Below are 27965 nucleotides of genomic sequence, written 5' to 3'. Positions count from 1 at the left end.
AAATGTGAAGTAAGCAAGACCAGGAAAAAAAAAATTTAAACAAGCATTTATTAAATTCTTACTATGTGCCAGATACTATGCTATACCCTCTACAAATAATATGTTATATGATTCTCACAACATCCCTACTAGGTAGATGCTATTATCCCTATTTTACATATGAAGAAACTGAGGTAGATAATTTAGTGATTTGTCTAGGGTACATAGCTTATAAGAGTTTGAGGGTGAAGGGGCAGCTAGGTGGAGCAGTGGATAGAGCACCAGCCTTGAATTCAGGAGGACCTGAGTTCAAATCTGATCTCAGACACTTAACACTTCCTAGCTGTGTGACCCTGGGCAAGACACTTAGCCCCAGCCTAAAAAAAAAAAAAAAAAAAAAAGTTTGAGGGTGATTCCAATAGACTTGTGATGGAGAGAATCATCTGCATCCAGAGAGAGGACTATGGGGACTGAATGTGGATTACATTTTCACCTTTGTTCTTCTTGTTTTTCTCTCTTATTTTTCCCTTTTGATCTAATTTTTTTTTTTTTTTTTTTTGTACATCATGATAAATATGTAAATATGTTTACAAGAATTGCACACGTTTAACCTATATTGGATTACTTGCTGTCTAGGGGAGGGGAAAGGAGGAGAGGGAAGGAGAAAAATTTGGAATGCAAAGTTTTGCAAGAATGAATGTTGAAAACTATCTTTGCATTATTATTTTTAAAAGCATTTAAGGCTGCATTTGAACTCAACTTTTCCTGATTCTAAGTCCAGGGTTTTAGCAATATAAACAATAACAAACAGTTGAAACTAAATGTTGTGAAATTATAATTGATCCTACAGAAGAAATATGAGAAGATACTTCTTTCTGTTTCTTTGTAGATGTGGAAAACCATGAGGATGGAGTATTATATATAACATCAAATTTTTGATATACTGGTTAGTTTTATAAAACTTTTGTTTTCTTTCTTTTTAAAAATTATTTATTATAAGATATGGCTCTCAAGAAGGAAGTAGGGGTAGAGATAGGAGGATGTAAAAATAAAATCTATCAAGAAAAATTTATTTTAAAATAATCTTATTACTCAAGAACATATAGACACCTACCTCTTGCAAAAGGCATCATTTAAGGAAACACAGTCTTTATTTAGAAAGCAGTATACCTTGAGGATGGAAACCTGCTGGTAGGAGAAATTAGAGTGGATCAGAGCAGGCCTTTTTAAGGCAGAATGGGGAGATGGGATTTGGGAGAAGAATTCTAATGGGCAATCTAGTATTATCCTGCTCACTGCCTTTTGCTGTTTGCCTTGGAGGGTGGATTGGGGTAGGATAAGATGAGAGATCTGAATAGTCAGGCAATAAATAGTCAGTTATGAATAGTCAAATAAATAGTTATGAAAAAGATAAGATTATATAGAAACATATGGTTCTGATCCCAGCAGAGGGAGAACACTAGTACTAATCAGAGGAACTGGAACTTAATCTGTATGAAAAAATTTCACATGATATTGATATTTTATTGAGGATGAAAGTTTCAGTGTTAAAACCTATAGCATTTGATTTCTATCAGAAGCAGGATAGTATGGTTATGGGGAGACCTGAGTTCACTTCCCTTCTTATTGGTTGTTTACTCCTAGCAACCCTTTGGGTTCTAAGCAGTTTTATAAGTTTATAAATTTTAGAGAAGATGAACTTACTTTGGAAGGAGAAATCCTTTCACCTGAGAATTCCCTATTCCACTGAAATCATAGGTCCAGTTCTTATCCCTACTTCTAGCAGAAATAGTTTCAAATAACTTATATTCTGAAGAATTTAATCTAGTATTTAATTTTTCATACATGTGTGTTTCATCTCCCAGTTAAGCTTGAAGTCAGGGACCTGGGACTTCTGTGTATCTTCTTTGAGCCTCTTACCAAGTTTAGCATAGTGCCAAGTACTAGTAAGCACATTCCAAGTGAATTTGTTGTATGAACTAATGAATGAATACAATTTGGTTGAAGACAAAAAGAAAGTAGCCATTACATATTCTTGATAATTTGTAGTCTAGAATGTCAATAAAAGCACAAAAAATTTATTGTGCTTATTGTATGCAAGGCACTGTGCTAAGCAACGGGGATATGGATATAATTTTTTTTTATTATAGAAATACTAAATATTTTATTTTGAAAGCACTATAATTCAACATTTCCTCTTAAAATTATCTCTGCTAAAATATTTATATCTACATATAAATATACTCATAACTATATAGGGATATGGATATAATTAAACAAGATAGTTGCTATCATCAAAGAGCTTGAGATGGAACAGATAGGAGATGCTGGGCATGAAGGAGCACTTTGGAAAAGGGAATTGGAGCCAAATAATTGATATATTCTTTCCAGGAATGGTAGTGTTGGTTTGATAGATGTTCTCACAGCTGGAATTGGAAATTCTAGAGTAGGAGGAGAGTGGCTTTGGCTTGGAAGTAGCATAATGTACCTGAGGCTGGGCAAGATAAGATGAATGAATGCTCACTACACTGGGCTCAGGATCAATTGCAGGGTTGGGGCCCCAACTCTCCTTCATTATGGAGGAAGCTGACAGGAGGCCTATGATTCATGGGCTTAGATAAAACCCCTTTTAATTTTTTATGCTTTTGAGATCATTGATGTTTATATGGCTGTAGGCCATATAATAAATAGTAGTTTACATATTTATAGATGGTATATATTTTTGTCTGAACCTCTGATAGGGAATTTCTAATGAGGAAAGTCATACAAATCAGTAACTGTTCTGCAATTTAGAGATTTGTCTAAGTCTTTGGGAATTTAAGTCACTTGCTTAGGGTCACACAGGTAGTAGGAGCCTAAAGTAGGATTTGAACTCTGACCCTCCTGGCCCTCCTGACTCTCTCAGTTTCTTTTACTCTCCTCTAGATAGATAGATATATTTGTGAATGAAAGAATGAATGAAGAAAGGCTTACTAAGTATTTACTTTGTACAAAGCACTGTCTTAAATGCTGGGGACACAAATAGTAAACAAAGTCAGTCTCTCACATTCTGATAAAGGGAAACAACACAAATAGGAGATTTTAGCTTCAAGTCATATGGAAAGGTTTGGTGGTCCTTTGGGTACCATTGGAAAGCAGGTGGTAATGCAGGACTTTTTTTCACTGAGTAAAAAAGGGGAAGAACCACTCTGCTATTCCTAGGGCTCTTGGACTCAAGGATTATAGGCCATCTCCACCTGGATCTGAGGTGAGGTAGAAATTGAAATTCAGGATGCCTTGCTGCTTCATGTAGGCTGGTTTGTGGCAGTTGGTGGGAATGACCGACCTCTTCTCTATAGATACACATAAAAATTTAACATAATTATACGAATGTATATAATAACTCAAAACATTAAAAAATGTTATCCATGGTGGTTAGGTCCTAGGTTAGCCCACAGTTATTCATACTTAATGTGTATTGTAGTAAAGTTTACTATTATGCCTTTTCATGTATGATGGTGACACTGAGTTTCTGAAGGCATTATGAGTGCACTGGAAACTTTTGCCAGGTCCTTTCAATCTGTAGGGTCAAACAGTCATTCACAGATCTAGGCCAAGCTAAATCAAAGCCTTATCATCAGGTTGGCTAAGGGGGAGATCAGCCATAAAACTTCCAGAAGACTGTGTCACTCGGGTGTAGAGAAAATCAATGTTTAGGAAGAAATACCCACAGATCCTTTAAATATAAAAGTTAAAGCTTGGTTATATGAATAGTACTAAGGAACCCAACCCATTATGTATATTAATGTTCACAAAATGTATTCAGAGTTGGAACCTGGAATGTCAGAAATACAACTCTTCAACTGCTAGAGGGATCTTGCCTCTTTTCTTTCATTTCTCTTCTGTAATACCAGGCAGTGGGACAGAGACTGGGAAGATGGGGAGGAAGGGGATATTCAGGACAGACAGAAGGTAAAACATACATTGCAGTTTGGTGTTGACTGTCCAATCAGCCCCTTTATTTATTTCCCTGGATCTCAGGGACTGACTGGTCTGCTTCCTTTCCCATTGCTATCATCTGTTGTTTTTAAGCAGGGCTTCTCCTCTCTTGGCCATTGTTGGAAATGTAACTTAACCGCAGACAGGCACACAGCCCATAGTGGAGCAGGGTGCAGTGTCACAGTGTTTTTCCTTGTCCTTTGTCCCCAGGCAAAAAAGCACAGATCTCTTTGTAGGTATTTTTAAAAATGATTTTTATTTGTTTTTCTCTATCGTAATTATGAGAAGTAGACAATTTAAAGAGTTCTTTCCATGTCTGCCTCCTTTTCCACTCCTCTGTAATTTTTCCCAACTTCAACCCTGTAGGGAACATTTCATCTGAGTACTAATAGTGTGAAATAATGTTTTGGTTACATTTCAAAGGAAAAGCAAAGATTCTGTACTGAGTTTTTCCTTCCTGGGAAGGGACTGAGGGCTGTAGAGTTAGGCAGGAAAAGCCCAAGGCTTTGAGGGAGAAAAAGGGATACTGAACTGGAGGGGGAAGGGAGGCATGGGAATGGGACTTTCTGGGAGTTTATCTTTCTCGCTATTATCTCTTCTCCTCCCTTGCCAGTTCAGACTACACCCTGGACCAGCCCTGAAACAGCTGAGAAGTGGGGCAAGTTGGGGCTGGCAGCTTCAGGAATTAAGAACTATAGGGAGAAGTACTTCCTGATAGCAGGGAAGGGAGAAGTCCCAGTGGTCACCAGGCCTGAGAGGAAGGGTTGGTGACCTGTAGCATATGTTACCTGAAGACAATTTATAGTAGTTTCATTCTCTGGCAGAGGAAAGGGACATTAAAGAGGAAAGTGACTGACTAGATTTAGTTTCTTAAGGAGTTTCACTGGCAGTGCTAGGAATATTATCCAGTTTTCTAGATTCCCAGTCCAAAGTACTATTCAGGATTAATTATATGATAGGAACCTTGCTCCTTCTGATCTCATTTAGATTCTTATGTGTACAACTGAGGCTCCCTAGTGGTGGCTTTGTTATAAATTCAGTCAAAGGAGAGAGGAACAAATGACTGAAAGGGAGAATTCAGTAGAGGGATCACTTTTCACTTCAGAAAAAAGTTGCCTAGAATGGGGCCTTTTCATCCTAGAATTATGTCAACAGTATCCCTTTGAGTCTCTACAGTGGGAGGAAAAGGAAAAGGTATATGAATCGTGCAATTTCCTAGCCCATATTAGAGCTGAAACTTTGTGGAGCCTCCTGTGATAGACCTCCCATGCCATGCACACACCCCATTGTGGCATTTAGGGTTTAGATCAAGAGTTCTTATTCTTATTGTTATGAATTCCTTTGGCAATTTGGTAAAGCCTAAGATTCCTTCTTAGATTAATATTCTTAAATGAATAAAATAAAATATTTAAGATCATAAAAGAAACCCATTATAATGAAATTTCACTTACCAAAATATTTAAAGAAACAAATTCATGGACTCTAGGGTTAAAAACTTCTGCAGAGGCATTTAGTGATGCTGGGATCACCTTGACTCTTGAAAAGATACCTGTCCTGGGGCTATTTTTCTAGGGGTAATGTCCTTAGAGGAAAACCATACTGCTCATCTGCCTTGAACATTTTTATAGAAATGTTATACAAAATGAGTAAAGAGCACTAGATTAAGAATCAAATGACTCCTAATTTCCAATACCATATCCAATAATCATAATCAAACATTATTAAGCACCCATTATATGCCAGAACCATGCTAAGCACGAGGGTTACAAAAAGGGGCAAAAGACAGTAGGCAGAGCCTCAAGGAGCTTACAATCTAATGGGGGAGGCAGCATACAAGCAAATAAATACAAAATGAGCTATGTACAGGATCAGTAGGGAAATAATTAACAGAGAGAAGTCCCAAGTGACAAATATGATAAAAAGGGATAAGACCAGAAATGTCAGTCATTTGCCTCCATCTTCCACAATTATAGTGACTTTAAAGCTGAAATTAGAACTGGAGTTTCTGATCTCTTGAAAATTGGGTAACTTATGCGAGAACTAGTGATATTTCTGTCATATGTATGCTATTCCCCTGAAGTTTCTAGCTGTGAAGAATGTAGTTCTCATTGTCTCCAAATTTCTCATACCCTGTTGTCTGATAGAACAAATGTTTCATTCAGTGCTACTTGTAAAATAGCCCTGAATGGATTACTTCTGTAGCTCATATTCTGTGGGCAGCTTCTGTATTCTTTGATGTTTAAGCTCTTAATGAAATAAGGAGCATGCTCATAGAATTTTAGGTTTCCAATTTATGTGAATGTTAAAATGGCAAAGTAGATTGATGTAAATTCCAGAAAATTTTAGGACTACATCCCCTCTATAACATTTCTTAAGAATCTATATTTTATGGTTTAGAAACCGTAAAGTGTCTATTTTTAGATCCAGGAGCACCTCCTTTTACATCTGGGGTCCTCAGAGATGCTAGTCTAAGTTCAAGGTGGGGTTAGAGGAGAGAGTGAAGCAATAAGGGGAGACAACCCAAATAGTGAGAAGGCTATGACAATAATATGAGTCAAGTAGTTCTGTAATTTTTTGCAAATTGGTGCTGTTTTGAAATTTGAGGGAATCCTTTGGGATAAGGTAACTAGGCACTGACCTAGAAAGACAAAGGTTGGTATGAATAGAGGTGGCCCTAATAGATGCTATAAAAAGACTTGGGCCCCAGTTACTACTTGACCAAAGTGTGTCCCTTGTTCTCTTTATCTAAATATTAGGCTGATGCCCTTTTGTAAAATTTTAAAAATAATTTTTATTGACATTTTTTGTTTTTTGTCATTTAATTTTTACATTTTATCCTTTTTCCTACCCTTCTTAAGCTAACCTTTATAAAAAAAGAAGAAAAATGTTCCATAAAACTAACTCATACATAAAAAATTAATGTTATATATTGCGTTTAGTTGTCAACCAATAAACATTTATTATGCTCCTGCTCTGTGCCAAGTTCTTTGCTAAATGCTAAAGATACAAAAAGAGGTAAAAACACTTGTTTCTGCTCTCAAGTTGTTCACAGTTTATTGAGGGAGATGTAAAAAGTGATGTCCTACTTCTGGAAAAAAGGAAGGGAGGAGGCATCTTCTTATATTTCTTTTCTGTGGCCAAGCTTGGTTATTTTAATTTTCACTCTGGGACAGCTAGATTGTGCAGTGCATAGAGCACTGGTCTTAGAATCAGGAGGGCTTGAATTCAAATGTAGCCTCAGACACTTAACATTTACTAACTATGTGATTCTGGGCAAGTCATTTTTAAGCCTAATTGCTTCTCAAAAAAAAAAAGAAAAAAAATTTCACAATCATAAATTTCAGTTGTTTTGTGGTTCTTTCCATTTACATTTTTGTAGTTTTAAAAATATTGTTTTTCTGATTCTATACATTTCACTTTGTATCTTTTTATGTGTTTTTCCATGACTCTGAATTTGGTTATGTGTATTTATTATAATGTATTAATATTAGTACATAAATGTATGACAATTTGATTAGCTATTTCCCAGTCAATGGACATCTACTTTTTTTTTTTTTCCTTTTTTTTTTCAGTTCTTTGCTACCACAAAAAGTATTGCTATAAGTATTTGAATTTTTCTTTCTATCACCAATCTCTTTAGGACCTAGTAGTAGTATTCTAGATAAAAGGGTTTGGAGATTTTATTCACTTTTTAAAAATAATTCAAAATTGCCTTCAAGAATAGTTGGACTTATTCATAAATCCACCAACAACATTAGTGTACCTGTTTCCAAAGGCTATATATACATCTCTTGTCATCTTTATGAATTTGCTGGGTGGGAGATGATTTGTTTTTTTGATTTATATATATATATATATATATATATATATATAGTGATTTAGAGCATTTCTACATATGTTGTTAATAGTTTGCATTTCCTCTGAGAAGTGTTTTTGTTTTGATTTGTATTTTTTTTTAGTGAACATTTTATATATATATATATATATATATATATATATATATATATATATATATAGCATTTCTTCATATGTTGTTAATAGTTTGCATTTCCTCTGAGAAGTGTTTGTTCATATACTTTAACCACTTGTCTTTTGGGGAATGGTACTCACTCTTATATATGTTAATTGTTTACTTTTTTTGGGACTGTTTAACCATGAAAAAACCCAACCAAAGAATTATTGTCTCATTTATTTTATTTTACCTGCATTAAGCTCCTCAGCATTCATTGAATTTTTGATTTAGGATTCTATAGTGGCAGACTTATATTTTCTGAATAAATGCAAAGAAAAAGAAAAGATAAGAAAGCAGAGTCTTTCAAACCTCTATATTTCATTGGTCACAAATTAGTTTTGCAGTGAAGAACGATTACTTATACTAGGAAGATTATTTTTAATTGTTTTCTTTATTTTTATGGTTATATATATATACATTAATTTTTTAAATATACATTTCTTTATGAGTCATGATGGGAGAGAAAAATCAGAACAAAAGGGAAAAATCATGAGAGAAGAAAAAGAAAGAAGTGAATATAACATGTGTTAATTTTCATTCATTCTTCATACATCTCTCTGGATGCAGATGGCATTTTCTTTCTTTCTTTCTTTCTTTTTTCAAAATATATCCAAGGATAATTCAATACTGACCCTTGAAAAAATCTTGTGTTCCAATTTTTCTTCCCTTTCCCCTAGATGGTATATAATTCAATATGTAACAATATATGTTATACATGGTAAAAATATATGTTAAATCTAATATACGCATACATATTTATACAATTATCTTGCTGTACAAGAAAAATCATATCAAAAAGTAAAAAAAAAAAATTGAGAAAGAAAACAAAGTTCAAGCAAATCATAACAAAAAGAGTGAAAATGGTATGTTGTGATCCACCCTCAGTTCTGATAGCTCTCTCTCTGGGTGTAGATATCTCTCTCTATCACAAGTCTATGGGAACTGGCTAAATCATCTCATTGTTAAAAAGAGCCATGCCCATCAGAATTGATCATTGTATAATTTTGTTGTTGCCACGTACAATGATCTGGTTCTGCTCATTTCACTTAGCATCAGTTTGTGTAATTCTCTCCAGGCCTTTCTGAATTCATCCTGCTGGTCATTTTTTATAGAACAATAATATTCATAGTTGATCACAGCACAATCTAGCTGTTACTGTGTACAATGTATTCCTGGTTCTACTTGTTTTGCTCAACATCAGTTCACATAAATCTTTCCAGGTCTTTCTAAAACCAGTTTGTCCATAATTTTTTGTAGAACAGTAATATTCCATTACTGTCATATACCATAACTTATTCAGCCATCCCCTGATTGATGGATATCTATTCACTTTCTAATTCTTTGCCACCACAAAAAGAGCTGCTATAAATATTTTTGCAGATGTGGGTCCTTTTCCCTCCTTTATGATTTCCTTGGGATGTAGACCCCAGTAGTAACACAGCTGGATCAAAGCGTATACACAGTTTTATAGCCCTTTGAGCATAGTTCCAAATTGCTCTACTGGGAAGATTATTGAATAGTAATCTATTTTCATAATTAGAAGGATTCAGTTAACTAGAACTCAGGGCATAACTATTAGCTGTGCAAACAAAGAAGAAAAAATTTACTATTTCACAATTTAAAAAAACCACACACTGAATTATATAATCAATTTCAGAATTCCAGAACTCAAACTAAAAGTCAGTCACCAATTATTATCTTGTTTCAATCAATGGCTCCCTGTTATGTATGTTAAAATTAGAACAACCACAATTTATCATGATTGGGATACAATACTGTGGCACATTGAAAAATACCCTGGGTTTTAGTCCCCATCTACATCTACTGACTTTTTAATACTGGACAAGTCACTCCCTTTATTCATGCCCCAGTGTCCTGATCTGTAAAATAAGAGGTCTTTGATTATTACATTATTTCTGAAGTCCTTTTCAACTTGGATAAAATTTGCGGATTGCTGATGCTATGGTTCATTTTAGACAATGCTATGTGAAAATGTGAAGCCAAAAAGTGCAGATTTATAACCCTTTTGCACACTGAAAGATTTACATTGAGTTTTCACTCTATTTGGAGAGAAATTTAATCTAGCAGAGAATCCAATTTATGTGTAAGTTCAGGCTGACTCAGCTAATAGTCCTTCTAAAGTGGGATTCAGGAGACTTAGTTTCTAGTTCTGATTCTGCCATTGTGTAATCTCAGATTCTTACAGTAAAAGAGAAGGGAGGCAGAACTAGATCTCTTAAGTTTCTTTCAGTCTTACCATAGTTTTGTTTTATCTAGACCAGGGATTACAATAGTATGGTGGAATTCCCAGTTAAATGGTTAGACCCCTGGACCTGAAGTCTGGGAAAACTAACCTCAAATCCTCTATAGGATGCTTACTGGCGTGTGATCCTAATCAAGTCATTTATTCATCCTCTGCTTCAGTTTCCTCACCTAATAATAATATCACCTACCTTCAGGTCATCATGAGGATAAAAATGAAATAAAGTTTGTAAAGTGCTTTATAAACCCTAAAGTGTTGTCCAAAACACACACAACCACACACACACATGCTATTACCAATTCAGGGAAGCAATTGTTCTTCAATTTATGTTTTGAGACTTCTCTGTGTCAAATTTCCTCATTCCCAGTTTAGAGGTTCAGTTAGCTCTGTCATTTTGAACTTGTGCATAAATTGGATTCTCTGATAGAATAAATTTCTCTTTGAATGTAGTGAAAACCCAGTGCAAATCTTTCAGTGTGCAAAAGGGATAAATCTGTATTTTCTTTAGGCTTCACATTTTCACACAGCACTGCTAAAATGCATCATAACATCATCTTTTAGTTGGTTTGTCCAAGGTCACACAGCTAGTGAGTGTCAGTCTGAGCCTGCTGCACCCAAGGTTTTTCTGACTCTTAGGCCCATCCTTTATTCCCCACTTGAACCTGCCTTTCAATGTTCTATGTTTATATGAAATCAGGAAGGGAGAAGAAGGAAGTTCTTAAATAAGTGATGAGATCATCAAAGATTGAGTGGGTTTCAGTAAAAAACTGATCAGGAAACTCTCCTTTCCCATTTTATAAAAAATAATAAATTTCTCTTCCACCTACTAGATTCTGTGACTCTTCTTGCTTTAACCTTTTCTTTTTTTTGCATATTAGACTCATGAATGAGTCACCCAGGAGTTTTCCTTTTGTATTTATTTGAAGTCTCTCAGATAGACTGCAATGGGAGGTGGGGCCACTAGAATTTGAAAAATGATGGCAAGGGGACCCACAGTCCAGCAGATCTTGTATAGTCTTCCTTTCCCTGGTGTCTAGGAAAAGGACAACAGTTCTTTTAGATAAATTGAGACTGATGATGGAATCAGTTAACTGTCTGTGATTCCTGGTGATGTTTCAAAACAGTAAGCGAAGGTGAGGGGTGGAGGAGGAGATTTGGTGCAGATCTATTGTGGAACCTTTTCTTTCTCTGGAATATTTTCAAATAAACATCAAAATTAAATGACTGAAAGGTCCCTTTTAAGTGTTTTGTTTCATGTGAAAAATATGAGATACAAATACTAAAAGTTAAATTGTGAGAGAAAGCAAGCTATGGTTTATTTGGACTGGCAGTTAACTTGTTAAATCCATATTCAGGCATGATATTAATAATAATAATACCTTGAGTATGAGTTTGGGGAATGGAGAGTAGAAGGAAAAAGACCGTATGTCTTAATTGATTTTCCATTTCCTCCTTTAACACAAATTCTTTTCTACCTCTTCAACACATGTTAAATGATATTCTATGGATTGATCTTGCAGTGTGTATCATACAGCTTTTGGGATTTGATGTGTGATTTTCAGTTAAGCCCTTAGATAAAGCAAATTGATCTGACTGCCTCCCAGACAAAGCTTTTATTTATTATAGATAAAGTTGTTAAAATAATATCTTACTTAAAAGGTTTAGGTAGATAATAAAAATCAGAGATTATTCCACCACTCTGATTTTATAGATGAGGAAACTGAGTCTCAGGGAGAGAGAATTGCTCAAGTCACCCATTTGTGGGAATGAAATTCAAACTCTCTACATTTTACCTAGACTGCTTTAGGGGAGAATCTTTTACCCATATAACTACCCAGCTCATCCAGAGCTTGGTGATTCAAGCGCTTAATTTTTCTTTTAAGGGAATTTAATTTCTTTACCCGCTTTGTCACTGGAAAATGTGTTTCTTCAGCTCTTCAGATAGAGCCCTGGACTTGTAATCTGGAAGACCATGAATTTGAATCCTGCCTTATGATGTTGTACAATCAGTTTTTTTTTTTTTTTTTTACTAATAACAATAACAACATTTATCTTACAAGGTTATTGTGAGCATCAAATCAGACACAATGCTTTATAAACCTTAAATACTGGTATAAATGCTGATATTATTACTATTCAATGGTTAACTGGGAATAATTTTTCAATTTCTGTGGCTGCTTCTCCAAAATGGTATTAGGGCTAAAATATCTTCATAGTTTAACTTTGATAATTCTTCAAAATCTGTTTTATCTATGATCTGACATGAGCCTGTAGAGAAAAAAACAAAAAACAAAAACCCAAAACACCTAAATTTCAGTTTGTGTTTAGTTGTCATGCTTGGGAAGGGAGAAATTTAAAGTTTTGAATTTGGATAATTTGATTACAGATTTGTATTAACTCAGTATTTTGCCTTTTGCCTTGTTGGGTTAATGGATATCAAAAGGAGGTGATAACTTATGGAAGAAGCAGCTTTGCCCTATCTTTGCCCTTTCTTCATGATGCATTAAGTTCTTCCGGCCATCTCACCATCTGTATACAGTGACATAAATAGTAGCTTAATTGTTGATCAAGAGATGGTGGGAGGGAGTAGTAGTTAGAAAGCTGGAGAAAAGGAACAAGATAAGTTGCATCCATCGATAGCAGCTTTGTGACCAGGAGATAGGTTGGAGGTACTCAGGAAGTTAATTTAACAATATTTATTGAGTATATTCTATGTGGAAGGCACCATGGTAAGCTCTGCAGGGGGATACAGCATTATGGATGGGTTAGTATAAAATAGATATGAGCATGAGTTGGCAAGTCTGCCCCCCTAAAAAGTTTACAAAGTAGTTTGTATGCTAAAATATTATGCCTGCTAAAGTTAGCTAATGATATTCCACACTATATTGATAAGTACTAAATAGGCAATAGAGACACTAAATTGTACAGGAGTCTATTGGTGTGAAAGGAAAGGAAATCATTATAATTTTAGATAGACAGAGATGGAACTTAAGCTGGACTCTGAGATAATGATATAATTATAATAATATATAGCACATATAATAATGCTTTAGGTTTACTCACACACATACATAAAGTTTCCTTTCTATTCTCACAAATACCATAGAGGTGTTATTATTATCCCCACTCTATAGGTGGGCAACTGAGTCTGAGATGGAACAAGTGACTTACCTGAAATTTTATGACTAAGGAAGTATCTGATGGGGAATTTGAACTCAGTTCTTTTGGTTCCAAGTTCAGAACCTTATATACTGGGCCATCTAGTTGCTTTGTAATACAAAGTTAAATTAGATAGGATTCCTCAAGGAGCCTACAGGCAATCAGGATTGAGGAGACATATACACAAGTAATTGTAACACAAATGAGAATATGATAAATACATAAGAAAATGCAAAAAATATATACTGAGAAATAAGGGAGAAATAATTACCAACTGGAAAAATTGGGAGAGGGGATAAAATTTGAGGTAGGTTTCATATTAGTAAGATTTAGGTAGGCAGAAGTGAGGGTAGAGGACATTTCATTCATTCATTCATGTAAACAGATATTTTAAAAATTCCTACAGTGCTTTCTGGAGTATATTGTCAGGAATTTGCAATCCCTAAGGAGGGATGACATATGCACATAATTGCAATGAAAAAAAGAACATAATACATGTTTAAGGAAAAACAATGATTTAAGGATAGATAAGAGATTCCAAGTGTTAAAGTTTAGGGGGTGAAGGTAGGCATTTCTGTTTGAGAAATCAGGTCTAAAATAGTCTCCTCCAGACTATGTAACCATTAAAATTACTTCCTTTCAGGGTTGTTATGGAATTTAAAAAATATTAAACTGGCAACCAACAAGGCTTTCATGGGCAAAGTATTATTTAAATATATTTTTATTTCATTAATATTTCCCAAATACATGAGAAAAAAATTTTAACATTCATTTTTTAAAAATTTGACTTTCAAATGCTCTATTTCTCTTTCATTTCCCCTTCCCCCACTTTGAGAAGACAATTTGATATTGATTCTGCATCTAAATTCATGCAAAACATTTCTATATTATCCATCTTGTGAAAGAAAACATAGGAGAAAAAAACAACAAAACGCTTTGCTTCAATCTAAGAAGTCATCAATTCTTTATCTGAAAGTGGATAGCTTTTTTTTTTTAAATCACAGTTCCTTTGTAATTAATTGTAATTGTAATTAAAAGTCAAAAACATCCTTACAATATTGCTATTATTATGTACAATGTCATCCTGGTTTTGCTAACTTCACTTTATATCAGTTCATATAAATCTTCCCAGGTTTTTCTGAAACCATCCTGTTCTTCATTTCTTTTAGCACAATAGCATTCTTTCACAATCAAATACTACAACTTGTTTAATCATTCTTCAGTTGATTAGGAGCTTTTCAATTTTTAATTCATTACCAGAACTACTTTAAATATTTTTGTACTAATAGATCCTTTTCCCTTTTCTTTGATCTCACAAAGTATCACTTTCTGATTACTCTTTTAAAAATTATGTTACAGATACAAATGCAAAGAAACAGCCAAAGGAAAAACAAAACACCTTTAAAAAACAAAAACACCATGGATCATCCTGAAAATTGGTCTTTCCCTAGGGTTACATGTACTTAAGAGAACTTTATTTTTCTCTCTACCTTTTTGTTTTTATTTCTTGATTTGGGAGCCAGAAAAAGAAAAGAAGGATTGTAAAATTGGGAGATAGGCTTGGGCTTCCTGAAAAAGCTATTTATATATTATTCCTAAATAGCAGCATCCTAGGGCTCTAAAAGACAGTTCACAGCTGACAACAAAAGAAGAATACAATTAAGGGAGAGAGATCTAGGAGGGAAGTGGAAATAATTAAGTAGAGCTAGGGAAAAGTAGCTTCCAAAAGCTCCTAGTCTTCATCCCCGTAAAGTAAAGATTTGTAAAGACATCTTTGAGGAGGTTGCCCTGGTGACAACTTGCCCTACCTCCTTTCATTCTCTTTCTTGCCCTATCCCTGATTTTTGATATTTAAAAACCCTTCTTTTCTACTATTAGCTTGTCCAGAAACTTTCTTAAACACCTGGGGTTTAACAACTGCCTGCCATCCCTGAGACTGGCTATTCCTCAAGGTCTGCCCCCTTTTTCTATGGGTCAGTTCCCGTTGGAGTTTCCATTTTATGGAAGGGTCCAGGTTGTCAATTTTCATTCTCCTCTGGACTTGTTCTTGACTTTCTAGACTTTAAAACTAACCTTCAACCTCGAATATCTTACTTCTCTTCTTTCTACATCCTCAGTCTCTCATCTTTTAAACTTTTTTGTGAGATGCTTTCCCCATTAGAATGTGAACCCTGAGGAGCAGAGATTAACTTCTTTTTTGGCTTACGTTTGTATCTCAAGCACTTAGTCATATTAGCTATACTTTACATATATTAATTGTTTAATAAATGCTTTCCTTCTTTCTTCCCCCAAACCAAACAGAACTATCCACTTTTAAAATAGTAATTAAGCCAAAAACTACTTCTTCTACTTTGGAAGGAGAGATAATATCTAATGGATTCTCAAAGTTTCCAAGAGGCTTAAATCACTTTTTAGCTTTTGAGGCTTCCAGCCCTAATTTAAAAAACAAAACAAAAAACCAACAACACAACTCAAAATAATTTAGTTCCACCCTGAGATATACTTTGAGAGGAATCTATTTTTTTGTAGAATGTTGAGGCAGGGTAAGACCCATCTAAATACATTTATTGTAGTTTAGTTGTGTCCAACTCTTTGTGACGCCATTTGGAGATTTCTTGACAAAGTGCTTTGCCATTTCTTCTCCAAGTTATTTTACTGATGAAGGGATTGAGGCAAATAAGGTGAAGTGATTTGCCCAGGATCACAGAGTTAGTAAGTATCTGAGTCCAAATTTGACTCCAGACCTGGCACTGCATCACCTAGCTGCCCACATTGAATGGTAATAGCTCTTGACCTGTTTACATTTGAGGTCTCCATTGTACTTGAGGGCCAGGTCAAATAGCTTCCTTGCCCTTTGTATAATAAAGTAGAAAGAACTCTGGATGCAGAGTTAAAGGATCTGGGTTTGAAATCTAGTTTTCTTTTCTTACAGACAATGTGGTCCTAGTATAGTCATTTATATTTTCTAAGTCTTCGTTTCCTTACTGTAGGTGGACATAATAATCTTGAAGCTGACTTGTAGCTTTAAATCCTGTGATCCCTCTAATTGGCCCTGTTGCCAGCTGGCACCTTTTTGCCTTTGTTGGTAGCTAGGGATAGATGGGCAAGGGCTGATGGAAACTAATGTGTATGGTGTTCAGGGTGACATTATATCACTGGTGTCACGACTCATTTGGAACCAGCCATGGGAGGAAAGGGCCAGTTTCACAGAGGGGAGGTAACTTGATTCTTCTGACCTGAACAAAGTCAGTTTTCAGTTTCTTTGGAGTGGTTTAGAAGAAACTATAGTAAGGAGATGTGTGCCCACAAATGACTTTAAAAACAGTCACCAAGGAGAGGGAAAAAAAAAAACAAAACTGAGCCATGTATAGGATATTGTACAATGATATTAGCTGGAATCTGGCCTGAGTTCAGAAATAGCTGCAGCATTGATCTGGGACCTTCCAAGCTGTTTGTAAAAACTGTTGTCACCCCTCTGAGTTCTGCATTGATTTTGTACACTGCAGATAAATGGCTTTTTTTTTTTTTTTTTAATGTGCTTTTATTTGTACTCCTGAGCTAGAGGAAAGGAAATTCTGATTTGGATTTGAAGATTTATGTTAGATAAAAGCAGTTAGGGAGAATATCTGGTAAATCTCTCTGTAATTCTTCTACAAATATAATTACAAGTATAATTTTTAAAAAAGAGGCACTCCCAGATTTCCCTATAAAACTAATACATCTAGATTTTCCATTCCTAAAGGAAGTAAGAGTTCTGCAAACTGTAAAGATCCTTCCTTTATATTTCTTTTAGATGAAAAATCCTACAATACTCCATTATATATCAAATGGAAAACTTTTGGTTGTGACTCTTTTGGACCTTGGAATAAGCCTGTTCTATCTTTTGCTTTCCTTATTTTTCCTGATAACTAGTTGATGGTCATGATGGTTCCTGATAACTAGTTGATAACTAGTCCATGGATCAACACAACCACATTCAATGTTTAGCTACCATTATGTTCCTTTTGATGTCTTTCGTTCTTCCCTTCAGGGTCTCCATCTACCTTTCTTCCTGAGAAGAACTAATAACTGATGTGAAATAATTTTCCCTTCCCTTCTTTCATTACCTACTGGTCTTGGTTTGTTGGCAGCATACTCTGATTTGCCCAACACAGATAGTAAATAGTAATAATAATTTGCATTGATATAGCATATGAAGTTTTCCTGAGTTTTACCTTTACAACAAACCTTTGAGGTAGGTAGCATGAGCATTGTTAGCCCCATTTTGCAAAAGAGGAAACTGAGGGTGGGATGGTCATAAAGTTATCATAGTTCACAGACACCATCTAATCCAAATTCCTCATTTATAGATGAAAAAACTGAGGATCAGGGAAGGTAAATAATTTGCCAGTAATCACAGAGCTAGTAATTACAAGAGTAGAGATTTGAAAACAGGTCTTCTAACTAAAGATCCCATGTTATTATTCTTTCCATTGTATTTATGGGGTGAATAAGACTCCAGCAAAAGCCCATTTCCCTGCTAACAGCCCAGGGTCTATGGGGGTGATAGGGAAGGGCATTGATAGGATTATCTTCACCCCCCAATTACTGTATCCATACAATTAAGGAACCAAGCTATACAGAAACATCAACCATTGAGGCTATTTTGCATAACTTTCTGAAGCAAACTCCTAGAAGGGTTAGCTTATTTTTACTTTGAGTTCTTTCCTATAAAAGGTTCCTCCTTTCCTCTTGTTACTTGTAAATATATTCCTGCCTTTTGATGTAATAATAAAGCTATTCCCTTTGAGTGGAAGAGGGGTTTGAGTCTGTGAATTTATTACAGATCACTGTACATTCTTGATTTCTTGAATCTTATCAGCACCACATTAAGTGACTTTCTCAGAGTTACACAGATAATGTCAAAGCTTAGATAAAAATCCAGGTCTGCTTTTTTTTTTCTCAGTATTTTTTCCATTAATCAATCAGTCAGTAAACATTTATTAAGCATTGGACTAAGCATTAGAGATACAAAGAAAGAAAACAACAAAAGATAGTCCCTTTTACTCTAGGAGTTCACATACTAATGGGGGGAGACAACATTCAAATAATTATATGCAAGCAAGTTATATACAGCTATATATAAATGAAGGATAATGAACACAGGGAAGGTTTGGAATGAAAGGGGATTATGAAAGGTTTCCTGAAGAAGGTAGAATTGTATCCAGAATTTGAAGTAAGTTAAGAAAGCCAGGAGGTAGACATGAAGAGGGAGATAATTCTAGGTATCATGGGGCAGCTAGTGAAAATATTTCAAGTTGGGAGATGGAATGTTTTGTACTGGGGAGAGTAAGACTGAGGGAAGTATATATCACATTTAACCTATTTCAAAACAAAATAAAATCCAATTGTGATGAACAATATTCTTTAAATAGGACTATAAAATTATCTATTTCAGGTGGTTAATATCTTTTTATTTATCTTGTTGCTGAAGACAGTGCTACAAATACTTGGAAATTATGTGAACAAATCACATTAGAGTTATTCCTAAATTAAAATTAAAAGTTAAAGCTAGATGATCATTTGTTCGGTATAGTCCAGAAATAACTTATTTTAGTTATGGGGCAGTCTACGTATCACTTGAAGTCTTTTCCAACTCTGTGTGGATACTGGCTATCAACAGTCACCCTAAAGAAAGATACATGAAGAGACTTCTTATAATCTTATAATTTTTTTTTTCTCTGAGTAAAGTGACTTGCTTAAAGTCACATAGCTAATTAAATGTCTAAGACTTTGAAATTCATGAAAGTCCATGTCCCACCTAGCTGCCCCTGGATTTCTTATAATCTTTAGTTTTGAAGTGATTGCCCAGTAGAGTTAAAAAATAAAGAAACTTATCTGATATGAAACTTTGTAATTAAACAGAACTGAGATGTAATTGGGCAGTCATTAGAAGTTAGAAATGCAGAAGTTTGAAGTGATGTGCTCCAAATCTCAAAGTGATTCTTGGAATAATTGCTAGTTTGAGATTATTTTCTTTTTGTGAAGATCTAAGTTCAAATCTTGCCTCAGAGGATAACTAGCTTTGTGGGGCTGAGTAAGCTACTTAATTTCTCTTTGCCTTCCTTTCTTTGACAATAAAATGCATCTTATAATCGGATCTACATTTTTGGGTTGTTGTGAGGATCAAATAACATAATATTTGTAAAGCCTTTAGTACAATTTCTGTGCTAATAGGCACTTAATAGATGCTTCTTTCCTTTTTAATCCTTTCTAAAAGCATATTTACTATGATCATCTGAATTTAACATTTTTTAGCCCTTGCTGAATGAAGTTCAGCAGTCTTTGAACTTGTGCTCTCATTAATTTCTAGGATACTGGGGTCGGAAAGTCAAGCATCGTTTGCCGATTTGTGCAGGATCATTTTGACCACAACATCAGTCCTACAATTGGGTAAGTATTCTAGGATATTAGTCTCCTTTCCATTTTTTCTTTTCCTAGAATAAGGAGTATTGATGACTCATCTTATTCAATTCCTTGATTTAAGATTCTCCCAGTTCTTAGTGCTCCCACACTACACTATAATTTCCCTTTAAAACATTGTGCATTTATTTTATAAATATCCTGTATTTACTTATCTGTGAACATTTTGTATCCTCCTAAGTTTTTTTTTTTTTTTTTTTGAGGACTGGGATTTTCTCATTTTGTAATCATATTTCTAAGGCACAAGCCTAGCCCATAGGTCCTTAAAAAATAATTCCTTGCTCATTTTTTTCTCAGTTGACCATGAGTTGTAAAATGAGTCAATGAATGAAAACATACTTATTAAGTGCTTTTTATTAAATGCATCTCTTACTGTGTCAAGCATTGTGCTGAATTCTGGGATGATAAAAATGATAAGGGAAGCCAGTTCCTTTCCTTAAGGAATTTACAGTTTGATAGGGAAAGATTATACATAAAGTTGAATTATCCAGGGAAGTCCCAGAAATGGTCTGAACTGATTGACATATCCTATTCAGGAATGCTAGTATTGGTTTTATTATATTCTCAGAGTTAGAAGAAATGCGAAGGAGAGCAAAATGCACACATTTGAGACAAAGATGGATAGGAAATAGTGTGATGGGACTGTGTGTGGACTAGATAGAATGAATGCTGACCAACCAGAAGCTTCAGGTCCTGGAGTGTTGTTTGAGCTTTAGATTGGAGGTTAGAGTGCAAGAAAATGAAACCTTCAAGATAGAGAATGAACCAGATGAGAATCAATTCTATGTGTAGGATGGCTGAGAAAAATTTCCTAGAAATATTTTAGGGCCTAAATATTTTCCCTGTCCCAAATATCTTTCTGTCTAGTCTGCATCCCTCATGTGCTAGTTTAAGATCATTTCCTTATTTACAGGTGCATAGCTCCATATAGCACACCCTTGTTTTTTCCAAGTAGTACTTTGTACCCAGAAAAAAAACAACAAACTAATCCCTTAACAAGTTCTGTATTACAAGCAAATGTAGGTAAACTTATCCATGCATGCTTCAGATTTCTTTGGATATCCTGTGGAGCAGACTGACTCAACCATTTCCTCTCCCTTTTTGGATTAATCCTATGCCAGCAATTCTTCTCTCCTAATATTTGGGTGTGCTCATATACGGAAGGGTGGTGATAGGTTTATTTTAACCTCCAAGATACTACTATTTTTTGAATTCAGGGTGATCTTATTTTCTTTCCTATATGACCCTGCAGAGATTTGCCCCCATTATGCTGACTTTCTTTTCAGCATGTTCTTAGGCAACTAAAACAGAAAATTTTATGCATACACATATAAAATATGTATATATAATATACCTAATACAAATATAACACACATATATTTCATATACACTGTGCATATATATGTACATATTATATGTATATACATAAATACACAAGATAAGGGGGAAATGCTTACAACAATGGTTATACATAGTAAATGCTTAATACATACATGTTGAATTTGTTGTTATTCAGTCATTAATGAGTTTTAGTGATCCCATTTGGGGTTTTTTTTGCAGAAGTATTGGAGTGGTTTGCCATTTCCTTTTCCAACTTGATTTATAGATGAGGAAACTGGGAGAAATATAGTTAAATGACTTATTCAGCATTACAGAGCTTATAAGTGTCTCAAGCAAAATATGAACTCGGAAAGATTAATTCTTTCTAATTTGAGGCCCAGCATTCTACTTACTGTGCTATCTAGCTTGTTTTTGTTGATTTCAATTGACTTAAATTTTCTCCCTAATATGTGTAATGGAAACTTTTTCCCCACATTGCTATCTAATCGATAGTTTCTTTTATAACTATGTATTTTACTGTTTTGAGTTCCAGGGTGATGCTCTGATAATAGTTTTCTTTGGAAAGAGACCATAAAACTTTATTATCATGACTTTTAAATTGCTTTGTTTTTTTATTTTATTCTTCTTTCATCCATTCCTTCTCTCTCTGCCTCCCTCCTATGCCTTAGATTATTACTCTTAAATGGACACAAAAGCCATTTTAGTGTCAGGTGTGACTAGGAATCAAGTATTTCAAAACTCTTGAGGTGTAATTATTTTTTTCCCCCACTAATCTCTTTCACTGTCTCTGTTATTTTAACATAAGAAGGCAAAAAGAGATAAAACTCAAGTTTTGCTATTTTTACCTACTCTGACAGAAAAAGGTTGAAATTAAAGTTTAGTTAAAATTAGGTTGTTGACCAATCAGACTTTCTAAACTAATTTAAATAAAAATGTTCCCACTTAGTCTACATTCTGTTTCTTTTTTGTTAGTAAATTGGAAATCAGATTTCCTTCAGAGGAAAGGGAATAAGCTTTTATACAAGTTATTATGTTCCAGGCATTATGCTAAGCACCTTACCAATATTATCTGATTTAGTCTTCAAAACAATTCTAGGAAATTGGTTGTTTTATCCCAATTTTATATTCAAGGAAACTCAAAGAGAGTTTAAATAACTTGCTTAGGATCACATAGCTATGAGGCTGAATTTGAATTCAAGTCTTCATGACTCCAAGCCCAGAACAACATAGCTGCTTTCTCCATTCTCAAAATACCTGATGCCAAATTTGCTTATCTAATTGCTCTGTACTGAATTAATTTGGCAGTTCTATAATCCTAGGCTAAAAATGAACCAATCAGGAAAACTCTTCATTTGTCTGGCAAATTTCTGATTGTTTCATTCACATTCTTAACTAATCACTGGATACCTCACAGAGACAGATTGTACAGATAATAAAGAAATAACTGCTAAAGAAGTCTTGCCATTATCTCAAAAATCATATTAGTGAAGCACTTTAAACAATTCATAAAGACAAACTCATCTCTCCTGGCCACAAATGATTCTGGAAATGGTAAAAAGTCAGGGAGAATAATGGAAGTCTTAGAAATAGAAACTAGGTTATATGATAATTAGTATGGTGCTATGGTTCTTTTATCACTTGTACTTTGAAGTCAGTATTATGATAAGCTCTTCTATGGATCTGCTTCCTGGATTGCTCTGCTTTCTCTGATTCAGTGCCTTAGGTAGGCCTTTGTTTAAAGGACTGAAGGAAGCTTTTAATTGTAGTGGAGCAGAAAGGGTTCTAGACTTGGAATCAATCAAACATCAAACATTTTTTGAATTCTATGTCCTAGGCACTGTGCTAATAGAAGTATTATGGAGATCCAAAGATAAATTGGAATAGTTCCTAGCCCTCAAGTCAGTAGAGATTTAAATTGATTCTTCTTCTGACATTTATTAGCAGAGTGACAGTGGGCAAGTAGCTTAACATCTCTGAACTTTTTTTTTTTTTTTAAACAAAATGTGAATGATATACCTTTAATGGCTGCAAAACAGGCTTGTAAGACTCACGTATGATGATATATACATATATATGTATGTGTAAATATATAGGTATATGTGTATATATATGTATGTATTTGTATGATGTGTATATATATTACAAACATATACATATATACATACACATATATGTATATGTGTGTATATATATATGTATATGTATATATATATGAATAAAATGCTTTCTAAACCTTGAAGCCTTTTACTTTGCAGCTATTGTTATTATCTCTCTATCTATCCCTTCACTTTTCCTTCCAGAAGGTACTTTTTGTCTTCACTGAGAGTTTCAATAAATTCAATTCAGGAAATATTTATTGAGTACTTCTCTATAAAGGTCCCTTTGGGTACTGAAGGAAATACAAAGTAAACATAATGCTAAAACATAAAATGCTTCAAGAGTCACTCTGGTCTAGGCAGAGTAGATGAGGGAGATTGGAACAGGAGAAAAGAGCCCTTAAGAGGCAAGACTGGAAGGATACCAGGAATTTTTATAAATGAAATTTTTTTTTATCAGTTCTCAAAATTAATATTGGAGAGATATTCAGTCTAAGAATTGGAACCAAATGAATGCTTTTGGTTAATCATGTATATTAGTCATTTATATTCATTTGGGATATTTTAAAATTCCTCTTTTCCTTAACCTTAAAGAAATTGAGGCATATTAGTCATTTATATTCATTTGGGATATTTAAAAATTACTATTTTCCTTCACCTTAAAGAAATAGATTATTATTCTCTGCTGTTTCCCCAACATACACAGAAATATACACCTACATACCCAAATAAAAATTCTTTTTGATATTTATACTATTAGGCTCCTCCCACATCTAGACTGCCTTCTAGTTTCACTTAACTGTTATTTATTGAGTAATTATGAGAGCAGAATGGATTGAGCACTGGGTCTAGAGTCTAGAAGACCTGAGTTCAATTATAGTACCAGAGACATGTGTGATACTGGGCAAGTCCTTAACTCAATTTGTTCCTCATCTATAAAATGAGCTGGAGAAGAAAATGGAAAATCACTCCAGTATCCTTGGCAAGAAAACTATTCAGTGGAGTCACAAAGACTTAGACATGACTGAAAATGACTAAACAAAACAAAACCACAAGTATTTTTGGGGTAAACACTTTTGCCACCTTTACCTTTGCTGTTAAATTGTTAATGGTCAATGTCTACGTACCTTAGTCCAGCCAATTTTTTTTTTTTTTTTACACAAACTACTCTACATAAACATTAGCTATTATTGTTATGGTTCACAAAATGCTTTTATTAATGTATTAATGTTTAAATATCTTTTTATATTCAAAATACTTTAATATGTGATCTCATGTGATCTGCACGACAACCTTGTGGCAGGTATTATTATTCCCTTTTGACAGATGACAACATACTTTACTGTGTGACTTTCAGAAAAGTGATTTGCTCCAAGTCACACAACAAGAAAGTGTTTGAGATAGAATTTGAATTGAGGTCTTACAACTATAAGTTATAGGCAGCTAAGTGCTGCAGTGAATGGAGTGACTGGGATCAGGAAGAATTTTCTTCTTGAGTTCTAATCTGGCTTTAGACAATAGCTGTGTGATTATGGACAAGTCACTTAACTCTGTTTGCCTCAGTTTCCTCATCTGTAAAATGAGCTGGAGAAAGAAATGGCAAAGTAAAACAGATAATCTTTTTCGTTTTAAAGAAAATCCCAAATGACTGAAACAAATGAACACAATCTGAATGTTTCATTTCTTAATATAGCCTAACTGTCAAATTTTAAAATCTTCTAAAGAAAAGATTCTCTCCCTGTTGCTTCTGGCCGGTATTTTTGTTTTGTTTTCCAATGTCAGTAGCTTAAAAGAAAGATATAAGAAATAAATTCAAAAGTGTAAAGCTGGGACTTTCTGCAATTTGTCATCAACTGTCATAGGAAATACACCATCCTATGGACTAGTAAGTTTTAACAGGGTTAATGCCACCTCTTCAACTATAATTAAAGTAAAAAAATCTTAGCTGTGCTAATGAAGAAGATTGCTTTGACATTTTTGCATATATGTGTGTACATATCTCTCTCAACTGTAGCAAGGAGGTTCTGTCACTTGCCTGCCAGATTTTGGCTTCTGCAAGAAAATGGAATCATGATGAGCTATAATGCAAAATCTAAATCCCTAGTCCTCCCACTCACCTACCTACTCCTTTCACCTCTTTGCAGTGTACTTCAACCAGGAAAAAGAAGTCTAAGAACATTAAGATAAAACTCAGGCTTTGCTCCAAATGACCTAAGTTCATAGTACTTATTGCAAATGTTGTTATAACCTTTGTGTGTCAGAGGTACTTATTTGATATGAAGGATCCATGTATACTTTGAGAAATTTCTTATTTCTCTGGCTCATCTTCCTGACTTGTGCACTTTACATTGCACTGGAACTATTTGATTCAATTAAACAAACATATATTAAGTACCTACTGTGTGTTAGGGTACTTAGTGCTGGAGATTTAAAAAAAAGATATTTTCTGCCTTCAAAGAACTTAGAATTGAAAGGGGAGATGATATGCAACAAATATATACAAAGAAAACTATAGATGGAATATTAAAAAAAGGAAAGCACTGGAATTAAGATTACTAGTAATTCCTAAATCATATGTGAATATTTTCTGTCTTTAAAGAGTTGTACTGGCTGTTTCTCACTGGGGAATGTTTTCCCTGAAGGCTCAATAGAAGTGCTACTTCATTCCCAAGATCTTCCCTTATCTCTCCAGCTTAAGGTCTTTTCTTCATATTCAAATTTTCTAGAGCCCTTGGTCTGGATCTCTTTGATGCTTAACATCTTAGCTGTATTTTATTCATTTGAATTTATGTCTTGACTTTCTCTACCCTCTTCCCCATTCCATGTAAGTTTTCTGAAGAAAGGACAAATGTCATTTTTTATATTTATATTCTTGGGGCTTTGTATATTGTAAGCATATCACAAATGTTTAGTGAATTGTTTGAATTTCACAAATGATAATTTGTTTGCATCCCACAAGATAGTATAATTTTATCATGGCATTAAGTCATGGTATAGAATTCAATGCTGTTTGATCTGTAACAAGATGATGCACTTAACATTATAAAATTTTATAGCTGAATAAACTGAAGTCCAGAAAGTTGTGGTAAAAGTCACACAATAAATTAATTATATGTCTAGAACATAGGTCTAACTTTCAATATAATGCTTTTTCTACTAAGAAATTTAATGTTCAAAAAGAGCATTCCTTTGTAAATCAATTAGTACAGATCCAAATATTCTCATTTTATAAGGAACTGAAGCTCAGTGGGATTGTAACTCCCTCATGGTCACACAAGTAATTCGTATCACAGCTGACATTTAAGCCAAGAGCTCTGTTTCCAATCAGATTTCTTTCATGTATAGTAGAGGCCCTCTCTATTCTTACCCTTCCTCTTGTGGATAGGACTTCAATGTGTTTTTTTTTTTTTTTTCAATGCCATTGGGTGACTACTTGGCTCCATGAATGACTGGATACATCCCAAACAGTCCTGTCCCCTAAACTAGAGTTGAGGAAAGAAACAGTCCCTTGGGGTTTGAATGATCCTATATTTTTGACTCCAGAGAAATTTGGGGAGGGTCAGAGTGGAAGGGACAATCTGATAAAGGAATATAACTGACAAAACATAATATTGATCACAGATGGAGTCAGAGTTATCAACAAGGCTTGCTTCTATGTAAGGCTAGAGATGGGTAGAACTGTAATATTAGATATAAATTCTGTGAGGTACATCATTTGGCATTCAAAACTGGGATGCTAAGAGACCAAGAAAAGGAGTGACTGTAAAAGACCTCTGAATAACTATAGCATTGGCCTCTGGCTGGAATTCTGCCATCATAAACCTTTTGGAAAAGACATCATAATCCATCCACTGGCATCCATAGGAAGAACAATGCTGAAAGACGGAGGGAAACAAACATGGTATTTAATAAACAGAATTATCTGCATGGGGCTGAGGACAAAATAGAGGGGTGTGCTGGAGTTAGCTCTAACTAGTTTGTTAAAATTTCAGTGTGAGAATTTATACTTTAGAAGTGAGCAAACACTACAGGTTAGGAATTCATTTATTGTTTTGTTGATGTCTAGAATTCAGAAGTAATGGAGAAAGTGTTATTAATGCAAATTAAATCTCAAAATATGTTGTTTGTACATATAGTTGTTAAAAATTTACCAATACATTTCTGACTAAAGATCAAGTAACAAAAATCTGCCCTCACACTCCAGTGGTGGAGAAAACATGCACACATGTAGGTATAAACAAGATGCAATCAAATGAAGCTGAAGATACTCTCTGAGGGAAGGCACTAATCTTAAAGGGAGCCAGGTTTGTTTTCATTGACCTGTAAATAAATTTGTTTGTGAGCCACATACAGAAAATTGGTGACAACACTTGATTCATTTCAATTCAACAAACATTAATAATTGATAATAATTCATGAATAAACATCTGCTAGATACTAGGCATTATGCTAAGTGCTGTCAGAATGTGAAATTCCCCAGATAATCTAAGTTTAGTCCAAATATTATAGTTATTGAATAGGTCAAAACTTCTGAAAGACAGTTCTTGACCTCATATGGGATCTTATAAGAATGTAGGATTGCAAAATTATGATTTATTATCAGTAAATGTTTGATTTGTCCTTCTATTTTATGTACTTTTATGCCTAGAGTTATATAAAATTTTCTTGTTTGAGT

At 34.3% G+C, this 27965-nt stretch overlaps 1 protein-coding gene across 2 annotated transcripts in view; it reads left to right on the top strand.

The window, feature by feature from the left end:
• The window catches only part of RAB31 (RAB31, member RAS oncogene family), a 171251-nt gene that overhangs the window by 58947 nt on the left and 84339 nt on the right, over window positions 1-27965 (top strand). For both annotated transcript variants that reach the window (XM_074274945.1, XM_074274952.1), the window contains exon 2: window positions 19744-19823. In XM_074274945.1, coding sequence (XP_074131046.1) covers window positions 19744-19823 — 80 coding nt within the window. The remainder of the gene's footprint in view (window positions 1-19743; window positions 19824-27965) is intronic.

The sequence above is a fragment of the Sminthopsis crassicaudata genome, chromosome 1 (assembly GCF_048593235.1).
Source record: "Sminthopsis crassicaudata isolate SCR6 chromosome 1, ASM4859323v1, whole genome shotgun sequence".
NCBI classification, from domain to species: Eukaryota; Metazoa; Chordata; class Mammalia; order Dasyuromorphia; family Dasyuridae; genus Sminthopsis; species Sminthopsis crassicaudata.
The sequence above is the reverse complement of the archived record's forward strand: the minus strand, read 5'-3'. Positions and strand labels throughout refer to the sequence as shown.